At 40.9% G+C, this 24,968-nt stretch overlaps 1 protein-coding gene across 4 annotated transcripts in view; it reads left to right on the forward strand.

The window, feature by feature from the left end:
- LOC139623227 (inositol polyphosphate-5-phosphatase A) overlaps positions 1–24,968 on the forward strand; it is a 140,860-nt gene that overhangs the window by 32,895 nt on the left and 82,997 nt on the right. For all 4 annotated transcript variants that reach the window (XR_011691453.1, XM_071481277.1, XM_071481276.1 and 1 more), the window contains exons 2-4: positions 6,061–6,102; positions 18,389–18,489; positions 18,834–18,921. Coding sequence is in view for 3 of the 4 variants with exons in the window: in XM_071481277.1 (XP_071337378.1) it covers positions 6,061–6,102; positions 18,389–18,489; positions 18,834–18,921 (231 nt within the window). In the remaining variant the exon portion in view is untranslated. The remainder of the gene's footprint in view (positions 1–6,060; positions 6,103–18,388; positions 18,490–18,833; positions 18,922–24,968) is intronic.

Raw genomic sequence — 24,968 nt, forward strand, 5'->3', positions numbered from 1 at the left:
GTGAGCGAACTTTTAAAATGAGATATCTGAATATAGAACCTTTTAATGATGTGATCTGTACGATTCATCTGAAAGCAGATCGCATGCCAAAGTGAGATCATCCACGATATAAGATCATCAGATCGCCCACCCCTGCTCTCCTCCCTCTCCTCTCAGCTTTATGGAGCGTTTTAGCTTTTTGCAACTTATTTCTTTGGTTTCACAACGACTTCCCTTGTTGTGCCTCTGTGCTGGTGACAGCTGTGACTGGAGGCTTTATGTTTTCAGGTAGTCCATCTGTCACTTTGGTACTTTGACAGGCTCATGTATGTTTGACAAAGGGTAGTCCACCTCCATTTGTATGATTTTGGAATTGATCATTTGCCTTGGGTCATCTCGACTGTAAGGTGTGCTACTCCATTGATTTGTCATTACAGTTACATAGTCTTGTGCGACTTAACGGAAACAGATTTAAAAAAGAAAAAGAACTGAAGCACTGACTTTCAGTCCCTGGTAGGAGTTATCTCCATAAACACTGGATCCTACGCATCCCATATTGCAATTCACATGTACTTCTTTATGTCACTCTGTACCTCCAAAGACTTTCTCTTATGAAGTTGTAGTCTCCAAGCTCAAACTGAGTTAAGCCCTGATGGCATCATTAGATCTCCTGAGTTGTACAAGAAATCGATGAGTTTGACTGAACTCCATGTGCAAAACTGTTGTAGGGCCCCTTTAATCTACAGTGATGTATACTTTTTATTAAATTGTAAATAAGGATGCTTGAAAATCTTCCTCCTCGTTGCGGTATTTTGTGTAGTACTGAGTGTTGGCACTTGGTTTCAGCCTCGAGCAGCTTCCATTCAGAAATGCTCTTCATCAGCCCACATCATTCAAACCAGTGTGTCGCACACTCCAGATAAAAGCATCCACCACAGCCTTTCATGTATATTACAAGTTAACATGTCCTTCAAGGAAACTTGAGGACGTGTCCTGAAGGTCGTTCTATTTTCAGCCAGATGTCTAATTTGCTTTAGAGTGAGGTCAATGTGTTTGTGTGTCAGATGGAGATGGAAGGACACAACTACATGAGAGCTGCGCTCTGCTGTATGTTGGTTTATAAGTTGTACCTCAAATGCAGCTTTTTTTGTGGTAGACCTGCGTGTGTCTGGTATTAGTGCCAGGTGTAACCAAGCAACCGTTGCTTTTTTAAGGCTCCTCATCTCCACTCAACTTCTTTTCAATTATGGAGGTTGAATGCAGCAGAGCAAAGTTTTTATAGCAGCGTTTTTCTAACCCCATGCCGCTGTGGTCTGAGAAAGTGAGAGCCGAGCACAGCTTTCGGGGGAATGGGAGAGCAGCACGACGGCCAGTGGAGACGGGAGGATGGACAAACTCAGAGATCAGCAGAAACCAATGAAAATAATAATACTGTAGTTGAATCTGAGGCCAAGAGAAAACAGGGAAAGGATTAGTTGGAGTATGAGGAGTAGGTGGAGAAGGAGGAACCTCATGTGGTGGCCATGTGTTCCCAGAAGATCGCCACGGGGGTCTTTAATGGGACTGGCCTTGACGTAATTTCCCTTCCAGTCTCAGTTTAAACAGCCTGCTGTAATACCAAGCCGAGCTGGGGGATGCTACTGCACTGTTAGCCAAAGAATGCCTCAATGTGGAGCCACAAGGGGCCACAACCTCTGAGCTTCTGTGGCAGCCTCAAGGTTGTAACCTCTGCTTAACCCAAAGAGTGTCATCTTACTGTTTTTATCCATCAGAGCCACAAACACGACTCTGCCAAATGAAAGAGAGAAATGGTTCCCATTGTACATCTCGCAAGAAAGTGTAAGCATGCAGAGCACAGGCAACGTGCTTATTTTACTAGTTAACAGTAATGAGGCATCTCATAAGAATAATCTAGCAAAGGATCTCCTCCTGGAGCTTGTACACACACGTTTTGATTCATCACTTCCTGTAGATAGATAGGTCACCGCACCTTAGAATAGAATTAAATTTCTTAAATGGGGACAAAATGTACAGGATACAGAGAACAATTAGAGAAGACAGCGTGTTGTTTTCTGTTGCAGCTGCACCTTGTGGTTTAGGTTAAAGTCAGTTCACTCAAATCACACAAATAAACGAATAAAAAAAAAAACAAAAAACACATTTGTCTGGTGGTTGTTGGTCAAACAGATACTTTTACTTTTGTTTTGTTTGTAGCACTTAAGTCATAGAGTGGGATGTAGAATTCAGTGGGACTATTTATGTGTTAGAATTAAGTTTCAATTAAAACATTTTTTTATAATTAAAACAGGAAATGCCTATCATATTTGACACTATTAGAGGCTAGAGAATATTAAATATGTTAATATATTAAAATATGTACTAAGATATTTTTTGCAGTTTGGATGAACAGACCCTTTAAATCAGTCCAAGGTCATTCATGTTGTAGAATTTCACTGTGACACTACATTTGGGCAGCGTGGTCAAGGTGCTTTGCATGGTATTTGTTCAATTCAAAACCTGAGCATTCGCAATCAGCAAAAGTCTTGTAACAAGATAGTCATACCTCCTCTCAGTGCTCTAAGAAAGTATTGTGATGCAGTGCAAGTGCTAAAAGCACAAAGCAGGATTGGGTCGGTAAATTTGTGTTCAAAACAAATTCTGTCTTGGTTTGGACACAAACTAAGGGACATAGGGCAGGTTTCTTTACTCCTGTATTTTGTCTATAATTGATGCTTTTCTGATATGCTCATTAAGAATGTGAGGATAATACCTTTATTTAGATTTCCTCTAAAAACCCAGGCTGAGTCTCTTAGTTCCCCACACTGTCTGAGAAGTAGGCCATCGGCTGAGAAAACAGAGGCACCAGCAAAGGAGAGAGGAGCTGGAGAGAACTAAGCGAGTGGAAGTGCCAGCGGAGGAAGAGGAGGTGTACGTTGAGGAGAGGCTGGGGAGGGTATGGGTTTATTTTTACCTCTCCAGCAGTATAGCCCCACTTTCTAATTAAGTGCAAATTAACTTCTGATAAGCTGAGGGCCGGTGGCAAGGCGCTGCGGCTACAGATATAGACTCAGTTTGTCCTCTCTTGCCTTCCGCTATTAGCCCACTTTCTCTCCAGGGCTCTGGCCTCCAGGGGCTCCACTGAGCCACCCGGGCAAGGCCAACATCTGCTCCCCAGGATCGTCACATATCTCCACTGCATATCAGAGCCAGGTCAGCCTAAATCTGAGCACTCTAGAAAAGCTCTGGATGAATTTCTACGCCACCAAGCTGCTGTAGCTGTTTTCTTTCCACTCTCTGCTCCATGTCAAGTTGATCTAGGACACATATTCCCCAGATGAGATACTTTAAGACTTGTTTATAAAACTGTCAACAGTATGGTTTTATTGCCTCATTACCATGGTCACCCCTCCGTCAAGCTGGTGTCTGCTGAATTTTCTCATGCAAAGTCCACCGGTGCACTTGCAGGGTGATTTTTGAGAGGTTCAATTCATCTCTCTGTGCTGCTGAGTGTGTGTGTGATATAAGTGTGATACACAGGAAACCTTTGAAACAGCAGTGAGCGCGGCTAACAGTGGTCCTGGGAGAAACAACCCATGGAAAGAGCTAAAAATATCTGAATGATTTGTCGAGGGCTGTCACGTTACTTGACGGGACTATCACTGGAATCCACACATCACAGGATCAGGATCTAAACTACATCTTAAATGTGGTTTTGGTGTACAGCGAGCCATTAAGCCGCCAACTCACATGCACTGTATGACGACAGCAACGCAAACAGGCACCGAAGAGTAAAACAGCAGCAACTTGCAACCACTGCATTAATCTGACCTGTAGATGTGAATGTCTGTGTGTGTTTTATGGCGGGATAGTCAGGTGGCAACTCTGTGGTTTGAACCTTTCTGTTCCTCTGTGTGTCTGTCTCCGTCTCACTCTCTTTTTCTCTTCCTTCATCCATGTGACTAATGACAAGGTCCAGTGCTTATGTCCTTATATAGACCTATGCTCTGTCTGATCTGGCTGAGGCTGGGGCTATGGTGCACACACAAACACACACACACACACACACACACACACACAAAACCACACACACATGCAGGCTCAAACACACACTTGCAAAGTCTTGAGACATTTAGGTGCCCCTGAGAATGTCAATGTGTATCAAGGATAAGCCCCTGACCACATTATTAATCTGTGAATACATAAGTGTCACATCTGTGGAAAGTGCAGGTGAACTCATACGTTCTTGGCATCACAGAAAGGCTTTAGATTGGTAACTTGTTTTCCCAAAAATATATTTAAATAAACAAATAAATAAATAACTTCTTTGATGTAAGGATGATGTAAAAAAATAGTTCAGCATTTTGGGCACTTCTTTTTCTTCCTGAGAGGGAGAGGTGGAGATTGATACCACTCTCATGACTGTGTTAACTACAGAACAAGAGCCAGGAGGCCGGTTAGCTTAGCTTAGCTTAGCTTAGCTTAGCTTAGACTGGAAACCTGTGTGCTACCAGCACCTCTGAACCCCACCAGTTAATACTTAACTGTACTTGTATCTTGTTGGATGTATAAATGTTAAGAGTCTTGTCATGGTGGGGTTGCTAAGCAATCAGTGCTATAGAAATGGTATAGCTAGAAATCATTTGTAACTCCCTCTAAAACCACAAACTGCTGTTTTTGCAAAACTATTTGTGCACAGATTAACCAAACGGCTTTAAAGTGTGAGAGAGCGAAGCTAGCTGTTTTCCCCTACTTCCAGTCTCAATGCTAAGCTAGGCTAATAGACTCCCAGCTCACCCCAGTGTCTATCTTCTCAACTAACTGTCAAAAATAGTGAATAACACATTTCCCTAAATGTTGAACTGTTGCTTTAACAGACACTAACATTACTCATCTACAGCTGGGGTTTGATAGTTGGTGTTGCTGTGCAGCTTTCACATCCCATATATGTTGATCTTGAATGATGTGTTTTTTAGTTAATGTAAAATATTGATACAATTATGGACTCTATGAGAGAGGCTGTCCCTGTTCAGAAAAGATGCATTTTCAATGTTTTTCTCTCATTAAGTGTATAAAAGATCTGACTAAAGCAGAATGACAGAGGAAAACGTGAGTGATGTTTCTCATCTATTAATCAGATATCAGCTGTTCAAGTTGATGTTGCTGCTGATGTAAATCTTTATTTAAACTGCAAGAAAGATTTCCATGTAAATACAAAGTTTCAGAGTAAAAACAATATCAGGAATGTCTTTAGATAGGGTTGTCATGGTGATCAGGTATTTGGTGGGCTTCATGCCCTGATGCCATCCATGGGTACGTTACTTATTACCTCTGTAATATATTAGGGCTTTGTTACATATACCAACAGAGCCTGCTGATCCCTTGTGTATTCTTATTATAGACTTGTCTTGTTAGGACACACACACACACACACACACACACACACACACACACACACACACACACACAGAGCTGTTCACCAGACCTAGTTATCGACATAAGGAGATCTCTCCTTAAATGGTAGACTGCCCATGGCCCTGTTTCCACTGCACAAACCAAATGAAGTCCAGGTCTGGGAATGGCCTTTTAAAGTGGAGTAGAGAGAGACAGAGAGAGAGAGAGAGAGAGGGAATGACAGATACAGGCAGAGGAAAAGCAGGTGAGAGAAAGAGAAAGAGATGGCAAGAAGCTTGACAATGGAGAACATGATTCGTGACCCTGAGGGAAAGTTGCTGTAACTGGAGTGAGGCAACTTCCTGTCAGTAAACATACAGACAACAGTACGTGGTTGTACATATATTAGATAAATATCTTCCCCTGTCATCTCTTGTGTCTGTTGTTGATCAATTAAAATTTTACAAATTGTATCTGAGAAAATATGTCATTTTAGAATCAAACAAGGCTGTATCCAGATCAGTTTGGTATGTTTTCTTCTGCTTGGCAAGTGATGTGCCACACTGAGACCCATGTAGCTTTTGATAAAGTTAAAACAAACACTGGGATCCACATTGGATCTGTGATGTTGCAGGAAATACTGTTAATGATGTCGCTCACAGCTCGTCTTTTTTCTTTTTTCTCTTCCAGCCTGAAAATCTACAGAAAACTTGGCTGAGGGAGTTTTACCAGGTAAGTGATGTGATGAATACAAACAATACAATAAAACAAACAATACAAATGATGTGAGTCCAACAAGTAACATGTTATTGTTTAGGCTACAGATGTAGGTAATTTTCAGCTGTGACTCTAGCAGTGGTACATGTGCAGTAATGGCTTATGAAGGGACTCGACAGAGTGACGTCTTAGCTCCTGGCTACAGTTAGTATCATAATGTTGTGTTTTAATGTGCTGACGCAAACCATGTTTGTTCATTATTGCTAATACACGACATGCCATAAACTGAAAAGTTATTATTTGTATATCTGAGAATATAATGGTGACTCTGTGCTCTTCTTTATTTGCTGTATTGCCCTGCAGCTTCTGCCGTTACAACATATGTTATCAGTTATCAGAATCATAATCTTCGTATTTTTCCACACCATCCTTCCTTAATTTGCTACAGTAGTAGTATAGTGGTTGATGTGCTATTGACACAGCAGGGCTACCATGTCTTTCTATAGCTTCAAGTGTTGTCATGGGACTCTGACCAAAAAAAAAACCTTCAGGCTATTTCACGTGTTTTTTTTTTTTTTTTTTCAGTTGGAACTTCTGTAGATGAAGTGAAGTGAAGGCATGTGCTTGCAACATCCTTTCTGCAAAGAGAAAATATAAATCTAGTTCTGCTCTAACCTAATGCTGCATGTGCCCTATGAAAAGCTTCAATGCATGCTTCAAAAATGAGTGTTTATATATATCTTTTCCTAATCATCCTATCCTGTGTGGCAGTGTTTTTAAAAATCTTGCAGACTAATGTTCGGTTAAGAAGCTGTGATCTTATTCACCTTGTTTTCACCTATCTAAATGCACTGGTTTTTCACAGAGGCCAAGCTTGAGCTCAGTCATGTTTCATATCTTACCTTTTCATCTGCATAGGAACCTCTGACTAACCACAACTCTTTCCACTGGGGTAAGGGAAGTGAGGCAGCTAGAAAGTCAAACTGCTGTCTGAAAGTGCTGCTGAAAGTACCAGACAGAGAAGAGAGAGAGACACTGATAGTTTTGCAATGGTAACCAGGATTTTTCTTAACATCAGGTTGTGAAAAGGCAAATTCAGCACACAAATATATTGTGTAAAATGTTCTCATTAAAATGCGACTTGCAGAAGGTATATCTGTGCAGATTGGAGCAGTTACAGTTAGTGGAAGAAATTAGTGTTTTATATCCTGTTTGTTTTGACTTTGGTACTTATCCAAATCTTATCTTATATTTTTACAATTTGAGTGTATTCATTTTCCTGCTGTGATAGCACCCCCTGCATTAGCGGTCCACAGGGCATGTTAATTTTTGATTCTGACTGACCTGTTGCTTTGACTGTAGAGGTGAGCACCTCTCTCTTATAAGATGGGCAACGACACATTGGGAATAATTAGCAGTGATACAATTCTTAAAATTTCTTTAAAATTCATTTTTTATTGTAAATCAAAATAGGCCCTTTCCATAAAAGTGGCATTGCTTACGTTCAAGTAGTAGTACATTCAAGGGAATCCCAAGTATTTTTATTACTTTACGGGGAAATAAAATTGGAAAACAAATGTATGATTTCAGAATTACATGTGCTTTTTCAATAGACACAATTTGACAAAACAAACTTAAGGCATGGACACATGACATTATGAATATAAACTGAAGTCTATCTCACAAACCCATGCCCAGGTGCCCCACTTTGGCAGAGGAACATGAGAAATATAATGAAAAACAGATGTTTAAGCCCTTCAGTTTATTACAATTCCATGAACTTTGCAAAGCCTGTCTGACACTGGAAACTAAATTAATAATAAATTGTCACTAATGGAACAAATTAGAGCCAAAGAAACTATAAAAGGGGATGAAAAAAATTGTTCTGTGTGTCTGCACAGATGGAAGAGCAATGAGCATGCTGTTGAATTAAAAGAATGACAATTTGGCCAGTTCCCCTTATAACAAAACTCAATAGTTGGATGAATACTGTATACTCTCAGTGGACAGTAAACAGTTTACTAGCAGTCACAGAAAACAGCTAGTGATAGCAATACACTCAAAACTGCACTGGGATCATTTATTTTGTAGTGAGTGAGTGAGAGAGCCTGTTTGTTGGGGGGTGGGGGGTTACCTTTGTTATGCAGAGCTGCAGCTTCAGCTGACACACCTGTGGATATCCTGGCAGCCTCTGGTCACTCAGGAATGCCAGAGTTTTGGAGGTGTGTGCACCGGGTTAGCCTCCCTTTTGTCTCAGTAATGAGCGCCTTGTCTTCATCAGATGTTTTAAAGGGCTTGTGAAGTTTTGCTTTGAGGGGGGCAATCAGTGGGACTGTGGGCTGCTCATCCTCACACATGATACTTTTACAGGTGCCATCATCTTGACTCTGCAGATGTCATTCTCATTACGAGAGTTCACCACCACCCCTTTTTTCTGGACAAAGCATGTTAGCACGTCAGGGGAGCTTTTCTAAAGGGAAAGCCAGCTCCTGCTGCTTCTCCAGTAAGATTTTCAGCTCCCTTTATATTTCGATACAAAAACCCAACCACCCAAGGTGAGGGGTCATCTCTGCTTCCACTCCAGCTACAATTATGTTTCTGGCATTAGCAGTTACCAGGGCTGGTTCTTTATCAGCAATGTCCCAGTCATCACATGCTTCTTTCAGTAAAGTGCTTCTATTTTTCCCTGTGTGTGATTCATTCATTCATCCTTTTTTTTTAAATTTTATATACACCTGCGGCACATTTGTCCGTGAAATGCTGTCTACTACTAAAAGCCATCACTGTTAAATAGCCAAACTTTTGTCCAATTTTCCTTCATTCTTATCAAATCAAATTGTGTTTTACTCTCATAAAAATCCAAAGATCAGTGTGAGAGTCTCAGTGGTGATGCTGTGCAGAATTAGCAGCAGAGCTTCAGTCAGCCAATTATTAACGTTAGAATCGGGCCATCAACTGGTTTATGGTACGTTTAGGTTGATCCAGGGCTCCAATTATTGACGTACTCGCATCTTTAACGTTGAAACCAGTTTTGCCACAACTGGACCCATGAAAGAAAAAGAGCTAATGCTAGCTAGCAACCATTCTTTGTGTTATATGGGGTGAACTCGGCACTGAGTGTGGGAGGAGCTGCCAAGTGACTCCGCATGTGTTGTAATAACATGAACAAAAAGTAACTTCAGGCTAATGGCTTGCTTGTTTAAACGAGTGTGACCAAACTTAACAACACAATGGGTCCTCCCTGTTATTGAATGCTGTAAAGGGATTGAAGTCGCTAATGGCTAAGAGCTAATCCTACTTGTACCTGTTGAAAAAGGGCACAAAAAAGGTCGGTGTTATTAGGCTAAAGGACTGTGACATTCTCTAGTCAGGATTCACACCACTGAAGTTTACAGTGTGTCTCCCGACAGGACCAGCTGTTGAATATCAGTAAATGAAAAATGCCCGCCCAGAGGCCTGAAGCTTAGACACTGATTCAGTAAATGCATCTTATCGACTCGTTTATGTTTCCTTACACAGAAAATGAGAAGGAAACAAATTCCAATCCACCAACGTCCCTTCACTGGTACCAATGAGTACAATGTCATCACAGTCAAATGTGGCAGCACCTGATAAATGATAAGACCGAAAACACAAGTATAGTCAGATAGAAACTCAAGATGGATAATGAAAGATACCCAAGGACAAACACAGAGGAATAAAAAGAAGAAGAGACAGAATGAAATTAGCCATATCTACAAATTCATAATGAAGAATGGCCGGAATTGAGCAATTTGTACAGCGTTACTCAACACTGCTGTCAGGCTGAATACCCCATTATTGATTGTGTGTTAGTGATGTTAGTGTGTCAGTGCCACCCAAAGGGCTTTAGAGCCATAAATGTTGTAGCCTGATGGTGTAGCACCAAGATCTTGGTTATACAGCAACCACGTCCAAACAAGTGAAGGATCCTTCCAGGGTACAGGGTCTACCTGTACAGTACAGACAAGCACCCACCAGTTTACACGCAGTAACCCTTAATTACAAAGTGACAATTTGTTTTTAAGAGACTTCTGCAAATGTATTGAAAATCAAAAACTGATCACTTATTTACGGATGTATTCTCCAAACTGTGGTCAGGTGCATTCTCCTTGAGATGTGTCCAAAACTTGATTGGACTTAGTTTAGTTGTGTTATATAAGGCCTGAGATTTCAGGAGAAAAACCAACCCATGAAATCCAAGGAATTGTAGACCTCCATGATAAAATTGTGCCAGAGGTAAAGAGACTATATATTCATGGATGGTTCAGACAGAGACTCACGCTGCTTCATGTTGACAACAAGGGTTTGAGTTCTTGGATGTAGCTCCACACTTCATTCATTATGTTGTAGATTTTGATTGAATGTGTTTCTGCAGATTAGTGCTCCTAATATAAATACATGATCTCTTCAGTGGTGAGAAGTAAAGAGACGTATTTTAATAGGCTCAATATGTGTACAAATGTAGGCTTGTTTCTAACTTGGTGCTCTTAGCAGCAGCTTGTCTAAGCTTTTTTGTTTTCCTGTTTGCTCTCAATGCCTGTGTTTGTGCACATATTAGGCCTAAGAAATATAAATATTTTATAAATATTTTTTCTCTTCTCTGCATTGAACAGCTCCCCTTCTGTTCTCTACCTGCTACTGCCTCCACTGCGTCTTTGTGGACAGTGTGACAGTGGTTGGGGATTAGCTGGAAAAAAGTGGTTAGTTCAGACCAGTATGTAAACCAAGTAAATAAACGACAACTCAAACACTGCTGAGAAAAACACACAATCTTATTTACCATTCCCAGGAAGCACTGGTCCATTGGAGAGAGAAAATATTCCAGACTCACCCTGAATACACACACACTATGCCTGACAGCCTCAAGCCTCATAGAAGGATACTGTCTGTCACTGTCAAATATTGTCACAAAGACCAAAAATGTACACTTCTGGGCTAAAAACACAATATTCAGATGCTCTAGTGTCTGACAACTCAAGTTATTGAGACATTTACATTTTGTAATACCACTCATGTTATCTAGGCCTATGTTTTATTGCAGTATGTCAGCGGTCAAATGAAAACAGTAATGGATTCCCTAATATAAAGTCAATAAACATTACACTGATTAAATATGATGTAAGACTTATGAGCCAGAAGTGAGTGCACAATTAGGTTTGCTGGTAAATGCCAGACCAGAAGCTTCCATTGAGTCTCTTCAAATCAACAGCAATTATGTTCCCAAGAGCTGAAACATTTTGTGACTGGGGTCATGACTTCTACGTACTTTCACTCAGCAGAAACTAACGGTATCTGATATTGTGTATTTACATTTACACTAAACCAAGTCCTTCATTCTGCTTGGGAAAGTCCTGATTATTTCTTTCCTACATGATCCTGATCCCGGTCATGAAAATACTGAGTCCTGATTCAGTAATTATTATTTACTACCTAATACAGCTACACGGTGTATCTGCATTAGGCCTAGCTTCAAAATTGAATTCTCATTTTCCTGTAAGGAAATATAAACAATATTTGTACTGTAGTTATTGCTACTGAGCAGAGAACATCATAACATTGTGTAGTCAAATTCAACTATTGATTATATTTTCCCCTTTATCAAATAGCCCACCTAGCGTTGGTTATCAATCATTAGTGATTTTAGACATCTATCCCTTTCAACATTCAACGTTTGGGAGGACTATTGAGCTGCTAAGTTTGTGTTCCACTCAGAAAGTGAAAGCTAACAAGTGAGGCTAACTGGCTTCCAGTCAGAAAGTGGTAGATAGTTAGCCTAACTTTCCACCAAATGTTATTTTTTCTTCACCTTATTTCCTCACCTGCTGAGTCACTGATAACTCCTGCACCCTGACTCATGTGTTATTGTTATTTTATAAAGAGGGTGTCTGGCCAGAATTAGATGTGTTTCTTTCATTGTTAAGTTGTGTTGATGGTAAATGACCAGGCTGTCAAAACTAAGATGTGGAGATGTGGAAAAAAGTGATAGTATCAAATGAGTCAACCTTCACCATAGTCTCCGGAAGTGGGCGAGTGCATGTGTGATGTACACCAAGAGAAGAGAACAGGCCTGGATACTTGACTCCTGCAGTGAGGGAGGGGATGTGGTGGCTCTGTTATGCTCTGGGGAGCATTTTGCTGGCACCCTGCACTAACACCGCTAACTTCTGTAACTCCCTCTATAGTTGTGAGGACACTCATTGATATGATTCATTCCCTAGCTTAACCTTAACCATCACAAATATATGCCCACCCCTAACCCTACCCCAAACCTAATCCTACCCTGAACCTCAAAACCACGTCTTAACCCTCAGCCCTTTGAAACTGAATGTGAATAAATTCAGTGCCAGTACTCTGACTTTTTTTTTGCCAGTATGGATGTGTAATAAGACGCTTGTTTCAAAGCAGGAGAAAGCTTCACACATCTGTTTTGTAAGGCAGGTTCATAGAAGCAGCAATCAAAAAATCCTGCATGCTGACTGACTTGCAACACACAATTTAATCCAATGTTTTGGTACTAGAACTTCATCAGGCAAATGGTTTTCCAACAATGAGGAACCATCTTAAATAGGAGTGGCTGTGACTTGGCAGCCAGTCACTTCATCCCAGGTGAAGTGGAAGACAACAATAAACCAATATCAATTCACTATATAACAGTTCACATTTCAATATGTAGAAGATTGGAGACTACACATTGTGACAAATGAATAGGTAAGTAAATAAAAACATAAATCAGTGTTCAGGGTTTTTTCATTGCTGTGAAGTAAGTCTTAAATTGTATTGATAATGGTTTTTAAAAGGTCTTAAATTAACTTGTTGAAACCTGTAGAAACCCTGCTTAAAGGGACGGGTCACTGTGAATCATTACAGACTTACAGAGGTAACTTTCAGCTTTCATCCTTTCTAAGGCAGGCTACTGGTATTTTGATATGGGTCTCTCTCTCTCCCTCTTTCTCCCTCTCTCTCTCTCTGTCTCTCAGTGCATGGGGTTGGCCTAGATGCACTGTCACTCAGAGTTAAATCAAATGACTGATTCATAATATGTTATTTGACAGCCTGGTAATTTCTTTTGAAGTAATATTCATACTGATTTAATTGATAATTGTGACAGTATTTCCATCTTTGCTGTGCACGAGTTTTGTGTGAAAGGAATTAAAGGTCTGTCCCATGTGGACGGCTGTCCCAAACATAGGCCGGTTGAATTCAGTGACTGAAGCATATAAAAGGCCCGACTGTCAACTGAAGTGAACTGAGTTCATCCCTCCAGCAGAATCTAGAAACTTGGAGAATCAATACCAAGGAGCACTGAAGCTGTTCTAATAAGTTCTGACATTCTGAGAAATGTGACAGAAATAGATGCAAATTACCATTGAAAAATATACTAAAGCAATACAGCTGTTGATATATTTACTGAAACAGCATTTAGTGATATATTTGTTCATGCTTCCCTGTGGTTTTCAAGGGAACACATTTGACGGGTAGCATTCCTGGAACCTGATTGGCTAGAATAAACAAATCTGAATTGCTTCTGGCTTAATCTAACCAACGCCAACAAATAAAAAAATATGCCTCCTTTGGCTCTGATACTGATCATTGAAAGCGGTTTGTGGCAGCCCTAATTTCCAGAGCAACTAATCTTATCTATTAAAAGGGCCTCATTATGCCAAAAGAATTTCCCCTCATTTGATTCTGTCAGAGGTTAGAAAACACAGATAAACAAACACCTGCATAGCTACGCAGCCTCCGTTCGTTCTACTTCTACTTTACCTTCTTATTATCGCCACCACTGGCATTTTAAAACATGTTGATTGGTGATTCAAGTCTGTATGTTTTGTTTAGCACTGGGGTTATTGGAGATCATGAGCGTAAAGCCTGCCTTTGTGGATGTTTGTGTATGTGTGGAGAAGCATGTCCTGGTTACGGCTATTGAGGAATTCTGTTTGCATTGTGCCGCAGGCTCGCACGCTTTTAGAGGAAGGTATCACGTCTGTTAATGTGTGTATAGTGAGAAAGAGGGAAGGAAAAGCATGTAGAGAGAGAGAGAGAGAGAGAGAGGTGTGCCCCTGTGTGAACCAGACGGGCCTGTAGCCTCATGCCAGCTCTGTGCTGCTGACGTCTGACGTCATGGAAAGAAGCATCAGACTCTGAACTCAGCATGGCTGGGAACAACCAGCAGCGACTGCTAGAGTTCACTACAATCAGCCACGCTGCTCTGGCTCATCGCGACCTCTGTGCACACACAATACACTCACTGTGTCTTCTGGTCCATCTGCTCTTTTGTCATGATCTAAGATGTGTTTTCCCTTGAAGAGCACATTGCATGTTTAATACGCTACATTATCATGAATTCTGCTTTGAGTTGACTTGGCAAGAATCCAGTGGGTGTTTCACACAGGAAGACTTTGGTCTCACACCCAATAAATTGAATTTGCACTGTCACTTTAATCATGTAAGAACATCCTGCCATTAGGAAGTATTTGAAGAGACTAGAAACTGGTGTCACCAAGTTACACTGTAACAGCCCCCAAAAATGCTGCATGCATCACTGCTCCAAGGCCGCTGTATGCATTCCACGCTCAGTCAACGGCTGCTGACTTACAGGCTTGTAAGGAGAGCCATCATATTTTGTTATACATCAATAGGAATTGCAACATGGTTCCACTGCAGCATCCTGGAAAATAAATAATAGAAGCTGTTAAACTGGCTTTTATAGAGCTGCAATTACACCAAGGTTGTGGAAGATTGCCTTTTGGTGCACTCCCAATGCATATCTTTATATATATGTGTGTGTGTGTGTGTGTTAGTCGTAGCTGTTTCCTTCAGTTATTCATCACAGGGAACAACCCTGTAGATCATGCCTGCAGCTTGCGGGAATTCCTTGAAGGGAAATACTGTAATTATTTATTTCATGACACACCTTTGTCACAGTTCATTAAGCATATTTGCAGCAGCTACCACAAAATCTGCCTCAGCGCTAACTGTTTCTCCTCTTTTGATCTGCCTCTCGTGTTCCACATGCAGCTTTCTTACCGTTGGATTTCTTCTGCAGAGGGTGTGTTTCCCGACAGGGCCTCTTCATTCCAAGCATGTTTGGAGCAGTTTAGACAATCTCTGCAGTGTTAACCTCTTTAGTTCAGTTTATTTAGGCAGGTGAGAGTAAACTGATTTGCACCGACATGTCTGCTAATGTTGGCCTCTTTTCTGAGAGACCTGCAGCACATTTCTGCGGAAGAAAGAATGTAATATAATTATTTATAGGAATCTGATTGTCTGGTGCAGAGAGACAGATATTGACACCTGGCAGCCGGCACTTACTCATACATGTACAGCCTGTTATAACAAAATGAAACAAAGTTTGCGGTGTAACTCATTCAGTTTTCTTCAGATGTTCTTAGCTGAACATCAGAGAGAGCAAATTACAGGAGAGAATGCAGAAACATCCATCAGGCGTAGTTACAGTTAATGGTACAGATATTTTTGACTGTTTCTGGGATTACAAGTTACCAGAATTCGTCTCAGTGAACAAGCTGTGGGCAAATTCTTGGGACTTAACTTTAGCCCCTGGTTGAATTTTATTGGGCTGCATGAATCTAAATAAGGTGAAAAGCTCAGCTATTAACTGCTATTATTGGGAGGCCCGTGACACAGGCAATGACTAATGTTGCTTTTGGTCCTCATTTCCTTACTTCTCCTGCCAGTGAGTCCAATCAAATCTTGTTTTATGACTCTCACCCGGTCTCAGGATATCCCAGTCTTTTACACATAAGCAAAGCAGGGTAATTTGCCTATTCCACGAGTGCAGTAGACTGAGTTAAATGGGAATCCGGCATTGCTGCTGTGGTAGTATAAACAGTGCTTTGCATTGCACCACACTGAATTGGATAATCCCACAGCCGATTTGCATTGGAAACTTCTCTGGACAGTCACAGGCCAGTGATTGTGCCAGGTCCCCACATCCAGTCTCGTGATCTGTACACTGCAGAGATGCACGGTGTTGAAGGTTGACTGGATATTTTGTTTAAAGACACAATTTTAATTATGTTATGGCTCCTGAACCCTCTGTTGAAACCCAAACCTGACATATGTATGTATTAGAATAAAAAAAAAAAAAAAAAGTTTTAACAGAAAAAAATAACTTGCTCCGAACCCATAACTTGATAAAATTCCATATATGTATTCTACTGTGTACCCAGACGCTTGTGAGTCGGTGAATTCACCACAGTTGGATAGTAAAGCAAAGAATCCTTGTTGTAAGTCAGCTCACAACCTCCTCTGATTTCTCTGATTATTTCCCACCTCCAAATAGGAACCATGAAATAGGACTCAGGCTTTCCTGATTAGTCCTCATCAAAGTCCCTCTCTGTCTAGTGGGTGAAATCTGGTGCACAGTGCAGCTTGTGACCTTTATACCAGTGCAGGAAGATGAAACAAACTGTAAAACACCAATTTATTTTCTTTGGCATGAATAAAGAGTATGAATTGTTAGGACTAAGTCCAACAACCTCTACTGTTGAAACACGTTTTACGTCAGCTGCTTTCAGTTAATGCACTGGATCTGCCACCAGTTTTTCTCAGGACTTCCACTTCAGCTGACACTGTCAGGCCGGTTCATCACCTACAGGAAGATTCCACTGACGTGTGTCTACTCCTTCCAGTGCTTGAACCTCAGCTTCTACTTTTAGTCCTTTCACTTTAACTGACACTTTACTCAATGGTTACACTTAAGCTGGTCCTTCAGCTACATGAAGTGCTTACGAATTTAACTGGACACAAACTCATCAGTGTCTGACATCCTTGTGAGGTCGAGAACTGGTCCCACATGGCAGTGTTCTGTCAGTCGTGTCAGCGTGGCCAGACAGCTGTCACTGTCTGAGGGTTGTTTAGACGGACCACTACTGTTGTTGCCCATCATGAAACCATGTTTTTTAGATGCAGTATTTGGCACATTAATATCTATACTGTCAAATGTTAACAGGATTTCTGGTTAACAGTGGTCGCAATTTCTTTTTTTTTTTTTTTTCCTTAATTTAAAGTAAGGTTAGTGGTTAATACTGTTTGGTTTTGGGCCGATGGCGCTGGTGATTCTGGTAATGAAATTACCACCTGTCTGTTTGCCAACATGGACCTGAGTTTAAAGCCTGGAAAGATAAATAGAATGCAGCCGATTAACATAAGCATGTGCATGTTAGTGTGTGCACACATATACACGTCCCACACGTCGCATTTGAGCCTGACATTAGCTGCAGGCTCCTTGAGAGTGTGACCTTTTCCTGTGCGAGTTGATAGGTCCACTAATCTTTCCAGGTTTGAGCGGCTGTAGGTCCCCGCTGCTGGGTCATCCAGCTAAGTGACAAGCCATAGGTTGATGGAAAATCCATAGTGTTATTGCCATACATTACTTTTATTTGATTGGGCCTGTAGTGAGCATAATGCAGGGCTGAGGTGGGGTGCTGGTGGAGAAGCAGGGCTCCGTCAGGGTCCAGTGACCATTTGTAGCATCCCCCCCCCCCAGTGACATTGACGTATAGCCCCTGCCTACCATCCATAGGCCGGAGCCTGTGAGTGCTTGTGAGTGCTGTAAATCACTCAGTGGTATTGATTCTCCATTAGAGGTCAGCCACTCTGAACACCTCTGACAGGGCGATCACAAACACCTCGTCATGTGTAAGAGGGAACGTTAAAGGAAGGCAACACGAGGTCATGTGACTCGAAGAAGTGGATGTTACCACTTTCACTTCATAAGTGGAATCACTCATTTGTATGTATGACATAATATGCATCCAGGTTTACATTCATTTGGCTACAAAGCGGCCTGTTATTTGCTGGAGTCTTGCCCGTGCTGTAATAAGCACTGCTGACGTATTCCTGGAGCAGACCAGTTGTTATTGTGAGTGATGTGTCAGCACAAGTGGTGACATGTGAGCATCTGTCACACCCTGCTGTACATACAGGGCTGCAGGCACATCCCTGGTGGTGGATGAAGAGGGGCCAACATTATGCTTGTGGAACAAGCTCACTAAGTGCCTTCTGCCTACATTAGCATGGCACTTTGTCTTGTGTAAATATAGTATCAAGTCACAGAGTTGAGTTAGGAAGAATTGTGGAGGCCCAGGCGCCGGTTTTGCGCTTGGCTGAATAATTTGACTTAAGTTTTGTTTATTATGAGCAAATGGGCTGACGGCGGTGTTGTTCCAGCTGTTATGGATGGACCTGCAGTGAAAAATAAAGTGTGTTAGTCCATTTCCCTCCCTTTTGACCTGTTTTTCTCTCTCTCCCCTCACAGACAGTACAGTCACATAAACCTCACTTCTTGGCAGTGCACTGTCAAGAGGTGGGTGGGAAGAATTATGAGGAGTCCATGTCACACGTGGATAGTTTTGTCAAGTAAGTATGTGGTTATTTGTAGTGATTGTTTCAACCATATAGGTAATAACTGAGCAGCTTCTCTGATGAGGAAACACCCATTTGCTGCCTTGTGGAGCAGGCGGGAGTTAAACTGAGCAGACTGCTCCCCCCACTGGTCGCATCGAGCTCTATGTCAGCACAGCAAAGTGTGTTTGTCTTTTTAAGAATGTGCCTTACAGTGAAAATCTTGGATCAGGATGATTATTAATTTGACTGAATTAATTCAGAGTTATTTTAAATGAGGTTCAACTTGACAAAGACATAAATGTTTAGGATTTGATTGACATTTCCTGATACATCTGTGTGTGTGTTCTGACCATCAGGGAGCTGTTGTCCAGTGATGCCATGAAGGAGTACAGCAGAGCCCGCGTCTACCTCGATGAGAACTACAAATCCCAGGAGCATTTCACAGTAAGTCCTGTTTCATACATTAATGCTGCTTCTGCAGTCACCGGGGAAATACATACAAACTCTCAGACACAAGTTTCACTTTTTAAGGACGAAACACTGGCTCAACAGTGGTATGTTTCAATTAGATTTTAAGTTTGTAATCAGGTTCAGGATTGTTGGTTATTTTCTTTTGTTATTTGATCTAATTTCAGAAAACATTATTTTATTCATGACTGATCAGACAAAACTGTACACATTAAATAAAACTTTAAAAAACTGTCTTTATTCTCCTGCATGGTGAAAAATAGACGGCAGCATTATTATTCAAAATTAAGACACAGTAATATTTCTCTCATATCACTAAACACTTAAGACCGCAGACTGGTTACATCAAACAGTGCAGTCAAACTTTCAAACAGCTGTAAAGCCTGAAAATCCTTCTACATAAATGAAAAATAAATTTAACAAGAGAAGCAATTTTCCACATTTTTAAAAATGCGTTTATGTATCTAAAGCTAAACCATTTTACAGCAGCAGCAGCAGCAGCAGCAGAGTTAATATTGGAAATAGTGACAGCACCAGTTTCAGGAATCAAGACACTTTATGCTTAATATTACATTCAGCTTTGACAAACCCCCCATTTCTCTGAAGTCCCACGTCACTAACAAGGAAATATCTCAGTGAACACGTGTCACCACTCAAGTCATTTCACAGCTCTGAAATTAGGACACTGTGGTGGAATTTGTGCTTGTGGTTGGTTTGCAATAGAAAGAACAAAAATTTCTCTTACTCTTTGTGCATGCATGTGAAGTGTGAAAAGGCTGAACATAACTGACAACATTGACCATGATGTTTGGTGTTTGGCTTTGAACGGTCTCAAATGAGTGTAAATTCAGGAATGCATCGGCTAAGGTTGTTCTGGCATATGAAGATAATAAAACAGCTTAAACTAAGACCCACAGGTGAACTACAGACATGACACGAGATCTGCAAACATTATTAACCTGATTGAAGGTGCTGGTTGATGCAAACAAATGCAACATACAATATTTGAGATGGGATCTGCTCATCAAGTGGCATTATACATAGAGAGGCATTGCTACGCTGCTACTGTTGTATAATCTGTAAATATGTCATTTCTGTACACTATATATAATTTGTATATTATCCTATTGTTATTATTTATCTTTCTTAAATATCTGTCATTGCAGATTCTTTGCAGCTTTCTTTTCTCTGCACTGCCACTTTGCTGCTGTAACACTGTGAATTTCCCCACTGTGGGACTAATAAAGGCGATCTTATCTTATCTTATCTTATCTTAGAGTAAATATTCGTGACCTCAAGACTAACTGTAGTGGACAATAATTCACTCGAGTTGTAGTAACGGCAGATGGCCACTGGATGGCAGCAGACATTTGGAAATAATTTAGTTGTCAGGGCTCAGGTTAAAACTTGTTACATGTCTTGGGACAGCTTTTTATTTTCAGGATTTGTTAGAAGTAATAAATTACTTAACACTAGGTTTCAGGAAGGAAGTTTTAATACGGTTAAACCAACCAACACACAAGCTTAAAGCACTTTGGCCCTAAATAGTGAAACTAAAGTCAATTCAAATATTTGAACTTGTCCAGTTTTGTAAAATACAAGTTTACACTGTCCTCTATAAGATACATGTTAATATACTATAATCTTCATATCAAACTTCCTGTTTAACTGACATTAAATATTACTAACACATGTGAATGTAATGTGGCCATGTTTGAAATAATCCTTATTACAGAGGGTTTTAAACTTGGTCAATCATTGTTTACCCTCAGCTCCACAGCTGTGAAGACTGAGGCCTCTTGGTGGAGCCAAACACTCAGACCTAACAGCAGCAGCAGGTTTAAACCCTGTGCTCTGCGATCATCCTGTGGATTACAACAAGCATTGATTGAAGTGTAGTTTTATGTCTGAAGCTTAATTGACAGACTGCGGGTATGTCGGACGATTATCTCTGCGTTCCCAGTTGATTATGTAGAAAAAAGGACCACACAATAACACACTGATGGGCTCCAGATATGGACCGTGGTGCCAGTGTTTGTGTGATCACTGAGTTGTGTCTGTCACGGTTCTCCTCCATGTTTTTGGCCTTATCACCACGCTACACTGCACCTCCACAAACGCTCATAAATCACAGCACCCGCTGAGTCACATTTGCTCTTTTCAAAAAAATATTACAAACATTGGCCTTTAGAAAATATAATCATCTGCCATTTCATATAAGCGCCGCTAATATCCCAGTATCATGAGCTGTTTATTTAATGGTGTTTGTCTATAGATTAACCTTTTTGTTGTGTTCTCATTTTCATCAAATAGAGATGGCAGTTTGTGTGTCTCTTTGTGAGCCAGTCAGTGGAAAGAGAAACATCTGATGTGCTTTCTATGATGTTGATATTGAAATCCTGGCAACAGTAAATATGAATAGACTCTCCAGTCTTTCTCACACAGGGCTTGCCATTTAGCTTTGATGACATCACCCATATTTGTTTTCTCAGACTTCGATTTTTTTTTTGCCCCTCGTGCTCCGGGGATAATTGTTTGTTGTCTGCCCCCGCCTGTCAATTTTCAGATAATGTAAGTGGGAACACTTTTCTGGGTCCCACTTTGTATGAGTGCATGTTTTGTTGTGTTTCTGTATGCAGTTGTGTTTCTGTATGCAGTTGTGTGTGTGTGTGTGTGTGTGTGTGTGTGTGTGTGTGTGTGTGTAGTTCTTTTAGAAGCACATGAGTGAACGTTGTGGAGGAGCAGGAGTGTAGTAATGTAGCGAGTGTATGGTAAAGGCCGGTCAGATTGTTTACATGCCTGCCCAGTGTGAGAGTGTGTTTGAACTGTGTCAGGGAGGAATGCGATTGAGAAATGAATGTGTGAACTTCTGTTATGAGAGACCCTTTGTTTATTACAACTGCCATTAAAGCTGAAAAATGAATCAATTAGGCGATAGGACAAAAACTGAATCAGCATCTTTTTTAAGTGATTTTTTTTCTAAGCAAAAATGCAAAAAAAAAAAAAAAAAAAGAAAAGAAATTCCTGGCTCCAGCTTCTCTGATGTGAATATTTGATGCTTTTCTACAACAGTAAATTTAGATTTGAAGAAATGTCTGTTTAACAAGTGGCATTTGAATGGCATCATTTTAAATACTGTAGAAAGGGATGAACGAGCCCCCCCTTAAAAGTTTCAAAGTTTGAAATTCTAGAGTCAATAAATGAAAAGTGCATCAGTCAGAAAACTGGAGCTGAAATTAACCTTTGTGTGATTTGTTGAGAAAAAGCAGTTTATATGTGAAATGGACACATTTCCTGCTGATACACAATCTGAAGTGCAGTGGAAAGGTTTGAAGAAGCTGTCGCCTTGCTTTGCCTGCTTGCGTGTTCATTTCTTCAGATTGTACATGCTGATAATTTCTTGATGTTGAAATGCTACATGTAGCACCTTGATGCTGAATCTGAACAATGAGAAGTGCAGGCGAGCTGGAGCTCCTCCTCCTCCTCCCAGAGGAAGGCAGCTGTGATGGGGAAGAGCTTGACTGACACGTCCCCCCTACGGCTGAGCCCGGGCCTGGTGTTTTACAGCCCTGTTAAGGTATACAGCAGGTAAAATGTCAATTAGGAAGGCCCGCCCTGATAACTCAACTCCCAATCCACTTGTTCTTGGGCATTAATATTTATCGTGGGCCCGGCCCTGGAGCTCCAGCCCATGTCATCTGGAATGATGTGCGCTCATGTTACTGCTTCCTGACACACACTTTGTACTGTGGTGTCTGTGCGGTTTAACAGAAACGCCTGCAAACCTTCATGCACAAACACACACACATACCACTGTTACATGGTCTAATCAAGCAATGCACACACACACAAGACAGTGACACACAGGAGCACACACTGCCTCCTCAGCCCCCAGTTGTTCCAGGGCATTTTAATGGGAAATTAAAGGCATCCCTCATGTCTGTGGTCTGCAGGACAGGAATGAGAGCGGCGACAGAGGATAAATCAGGCTCTGTGGCTTGACAGGACACCGCTGTCTCCTTTTACCCCGAGGCTGTGTGTGTATGTGTGTGTTCTTGCTAACGTTTTCACCCTTGGAGACAGTGTTACATTATAAAAGCACTTTGTTCTGTGTAATTTGTGTCATGGATCTAATAACTGAAGGTTCAGATCAGCCTGTTGTGCATGTTTTTAGTTTTGGATTTAATTAACAGTGAACAGAGTCATTGTCTTGTGTTAGAATCCACCTGCAAATGGTGAGAAGAAAAGCAGGTAACAGTCAAGTGTGAATCCTGGATAAGAAGGTACAACAGGCTGCATGTGAACTTCATTTCACTGAGGGTTAAATTCATTAAAGGTGAAGTAAACTGCTCTTTAAGCCACAAAGACTGTGTCTCCTCTGAAGTAAATTGGCAACACATTTAAAGTGAACAAGCTCCTGAAAGATGATCAGATAATTGGAGGGGGACAGGGTGACAGACAAGACAAAACCTTTATTTGCACATAATCTGATTTCATACAAACTGCATTTGAAGTGCAGCAGAGCAAAAGCAAGAAAGCATCAAAAATAGCAGTAACATAAAAACTAGACTCTTACAGGGAACTTCACAATACTTTGTTTAGTAAGATAAAAACAATTTGATTTCGTAAATACAGAGGATGCACAGAGACCGAGTTGGCTTTTAAATTAGCCAGTTCCTCGGGGAAAGGAGAAGAAAAAGCCCTTTATTAGGATCAACTCTGGGCTTTTGTTGCATTTTTTTCACCTGCTGTTTGATGCACATATGATTTGAATTTTCTCACATAATTATATGTTATAAAGTGTAATATACATATTACATATTATTTTTTAACTTTTGTTTTTAGTTAGGTTTCGTATATGTGCAAGCAGAAAATAAAAAGGTGGTGTTTTTAATCCTTTGTAGGACTTGCACATAAAAACTAAGAAACTACGGGACAGCAAATAAATGATAGTATGAAAAACTTAACAGAAATGTCTTGTTTTATACTTTGTTTGTGCATAAATAGTGATCACAGTCTCGTCAGATTTAGAGTCAGCTCTCAAACTCATTTTGTTGCAGCTACTAGAGGAAAAAGACTAGTTTCCTTGTCAGAAGTCGTTCATAAATCAGCAGGCACAGTGTAGACCTGACCCCTGCAGGTTAAACAAATGCCGTTGAGAGAAGAAACAAATCATTATTGAGGCTGTCTTTTAAAGTTGCTGATTTGACCCCGTCAGCGGCCACATGTTGATGTGTCCATGAGAAACCCCACCTCTATCTCTTACTGTAAATTTCAGTCTTTCAACGAAATGATTAACAGCATCTGCTAAGTGCCTAATTTTTTGCCTCTCCTGCCCAATCTGCCTCCTGATCTCTGGTCAGCAGAGCAGCTCTGTCAGTAGCTTCCAGCTGCTCGGCCTCTCTCTGCTCCGGAGGTGAGTCCTTCATTCTCGACCAGGCAGCGAGCTGTAATGCAATCATCAGTACCGCTCTGCTCGCCCAGGAATTTATGAACACTTAGTGTCCCTCTGTGCTGACAGGGCCTCAGCGCGAGTGTGTTTACGGTATTGCCCAGAAATGCGTGTCACTCGCATTTATCGCCTTGTTTTTCTTTTTTTTTTTTCTTTATAACTCCGTCTTATATCATCCCCCTGTTCCACCTTTTTTATGACGAAACAAAACCAGGTTGCATATAGAGATTATATACTTTCCAGAGAAAGTGGGGTCATAGAGGAGGGGTCTCTGTGTACAGTCTGTTGGTTTTTACACACAGGAGTTAACTAGCAGGAGCAGCCCTCCTCCTCCTCCTCCTCCTCCTCTGTGTTTAAAAAGACTGCAGCAGGAATATAAAGCAGGTTAAAATATTGCAAACTAAATCTAAGAGAGCTCCTATTTCAATATGGTGAGAAGTACGGCTCTGACTGAGGCCACTTGAATGGAGTAGATGTCAGCTTGGTAATATGGCCAGACCATAACTCTCCTCGGCCATCACTCATACTCTCAGGGCAGACATAAGTGCATATACACACACACACACATATA

Source organism: Trachinotus anak, unplaced genomic scaffold (genome assembly GCF_046630095.1).
Source record: "Trachinotus anak isolate AG129_WGS33_773 ecotype Australia unplaced genomic scaffold, CSIRO_AGI_Tana_v1 ptg000007l, whole genome shotgun sequence".
In the NCBI taxonomy this organism is placed as follows: domain Eukaryota; kingdom Metazoa; phylum Chordata; class Actinopteri; order Carangiformes; family Carangidae; genus Trachinotus; species Trachinotus anak.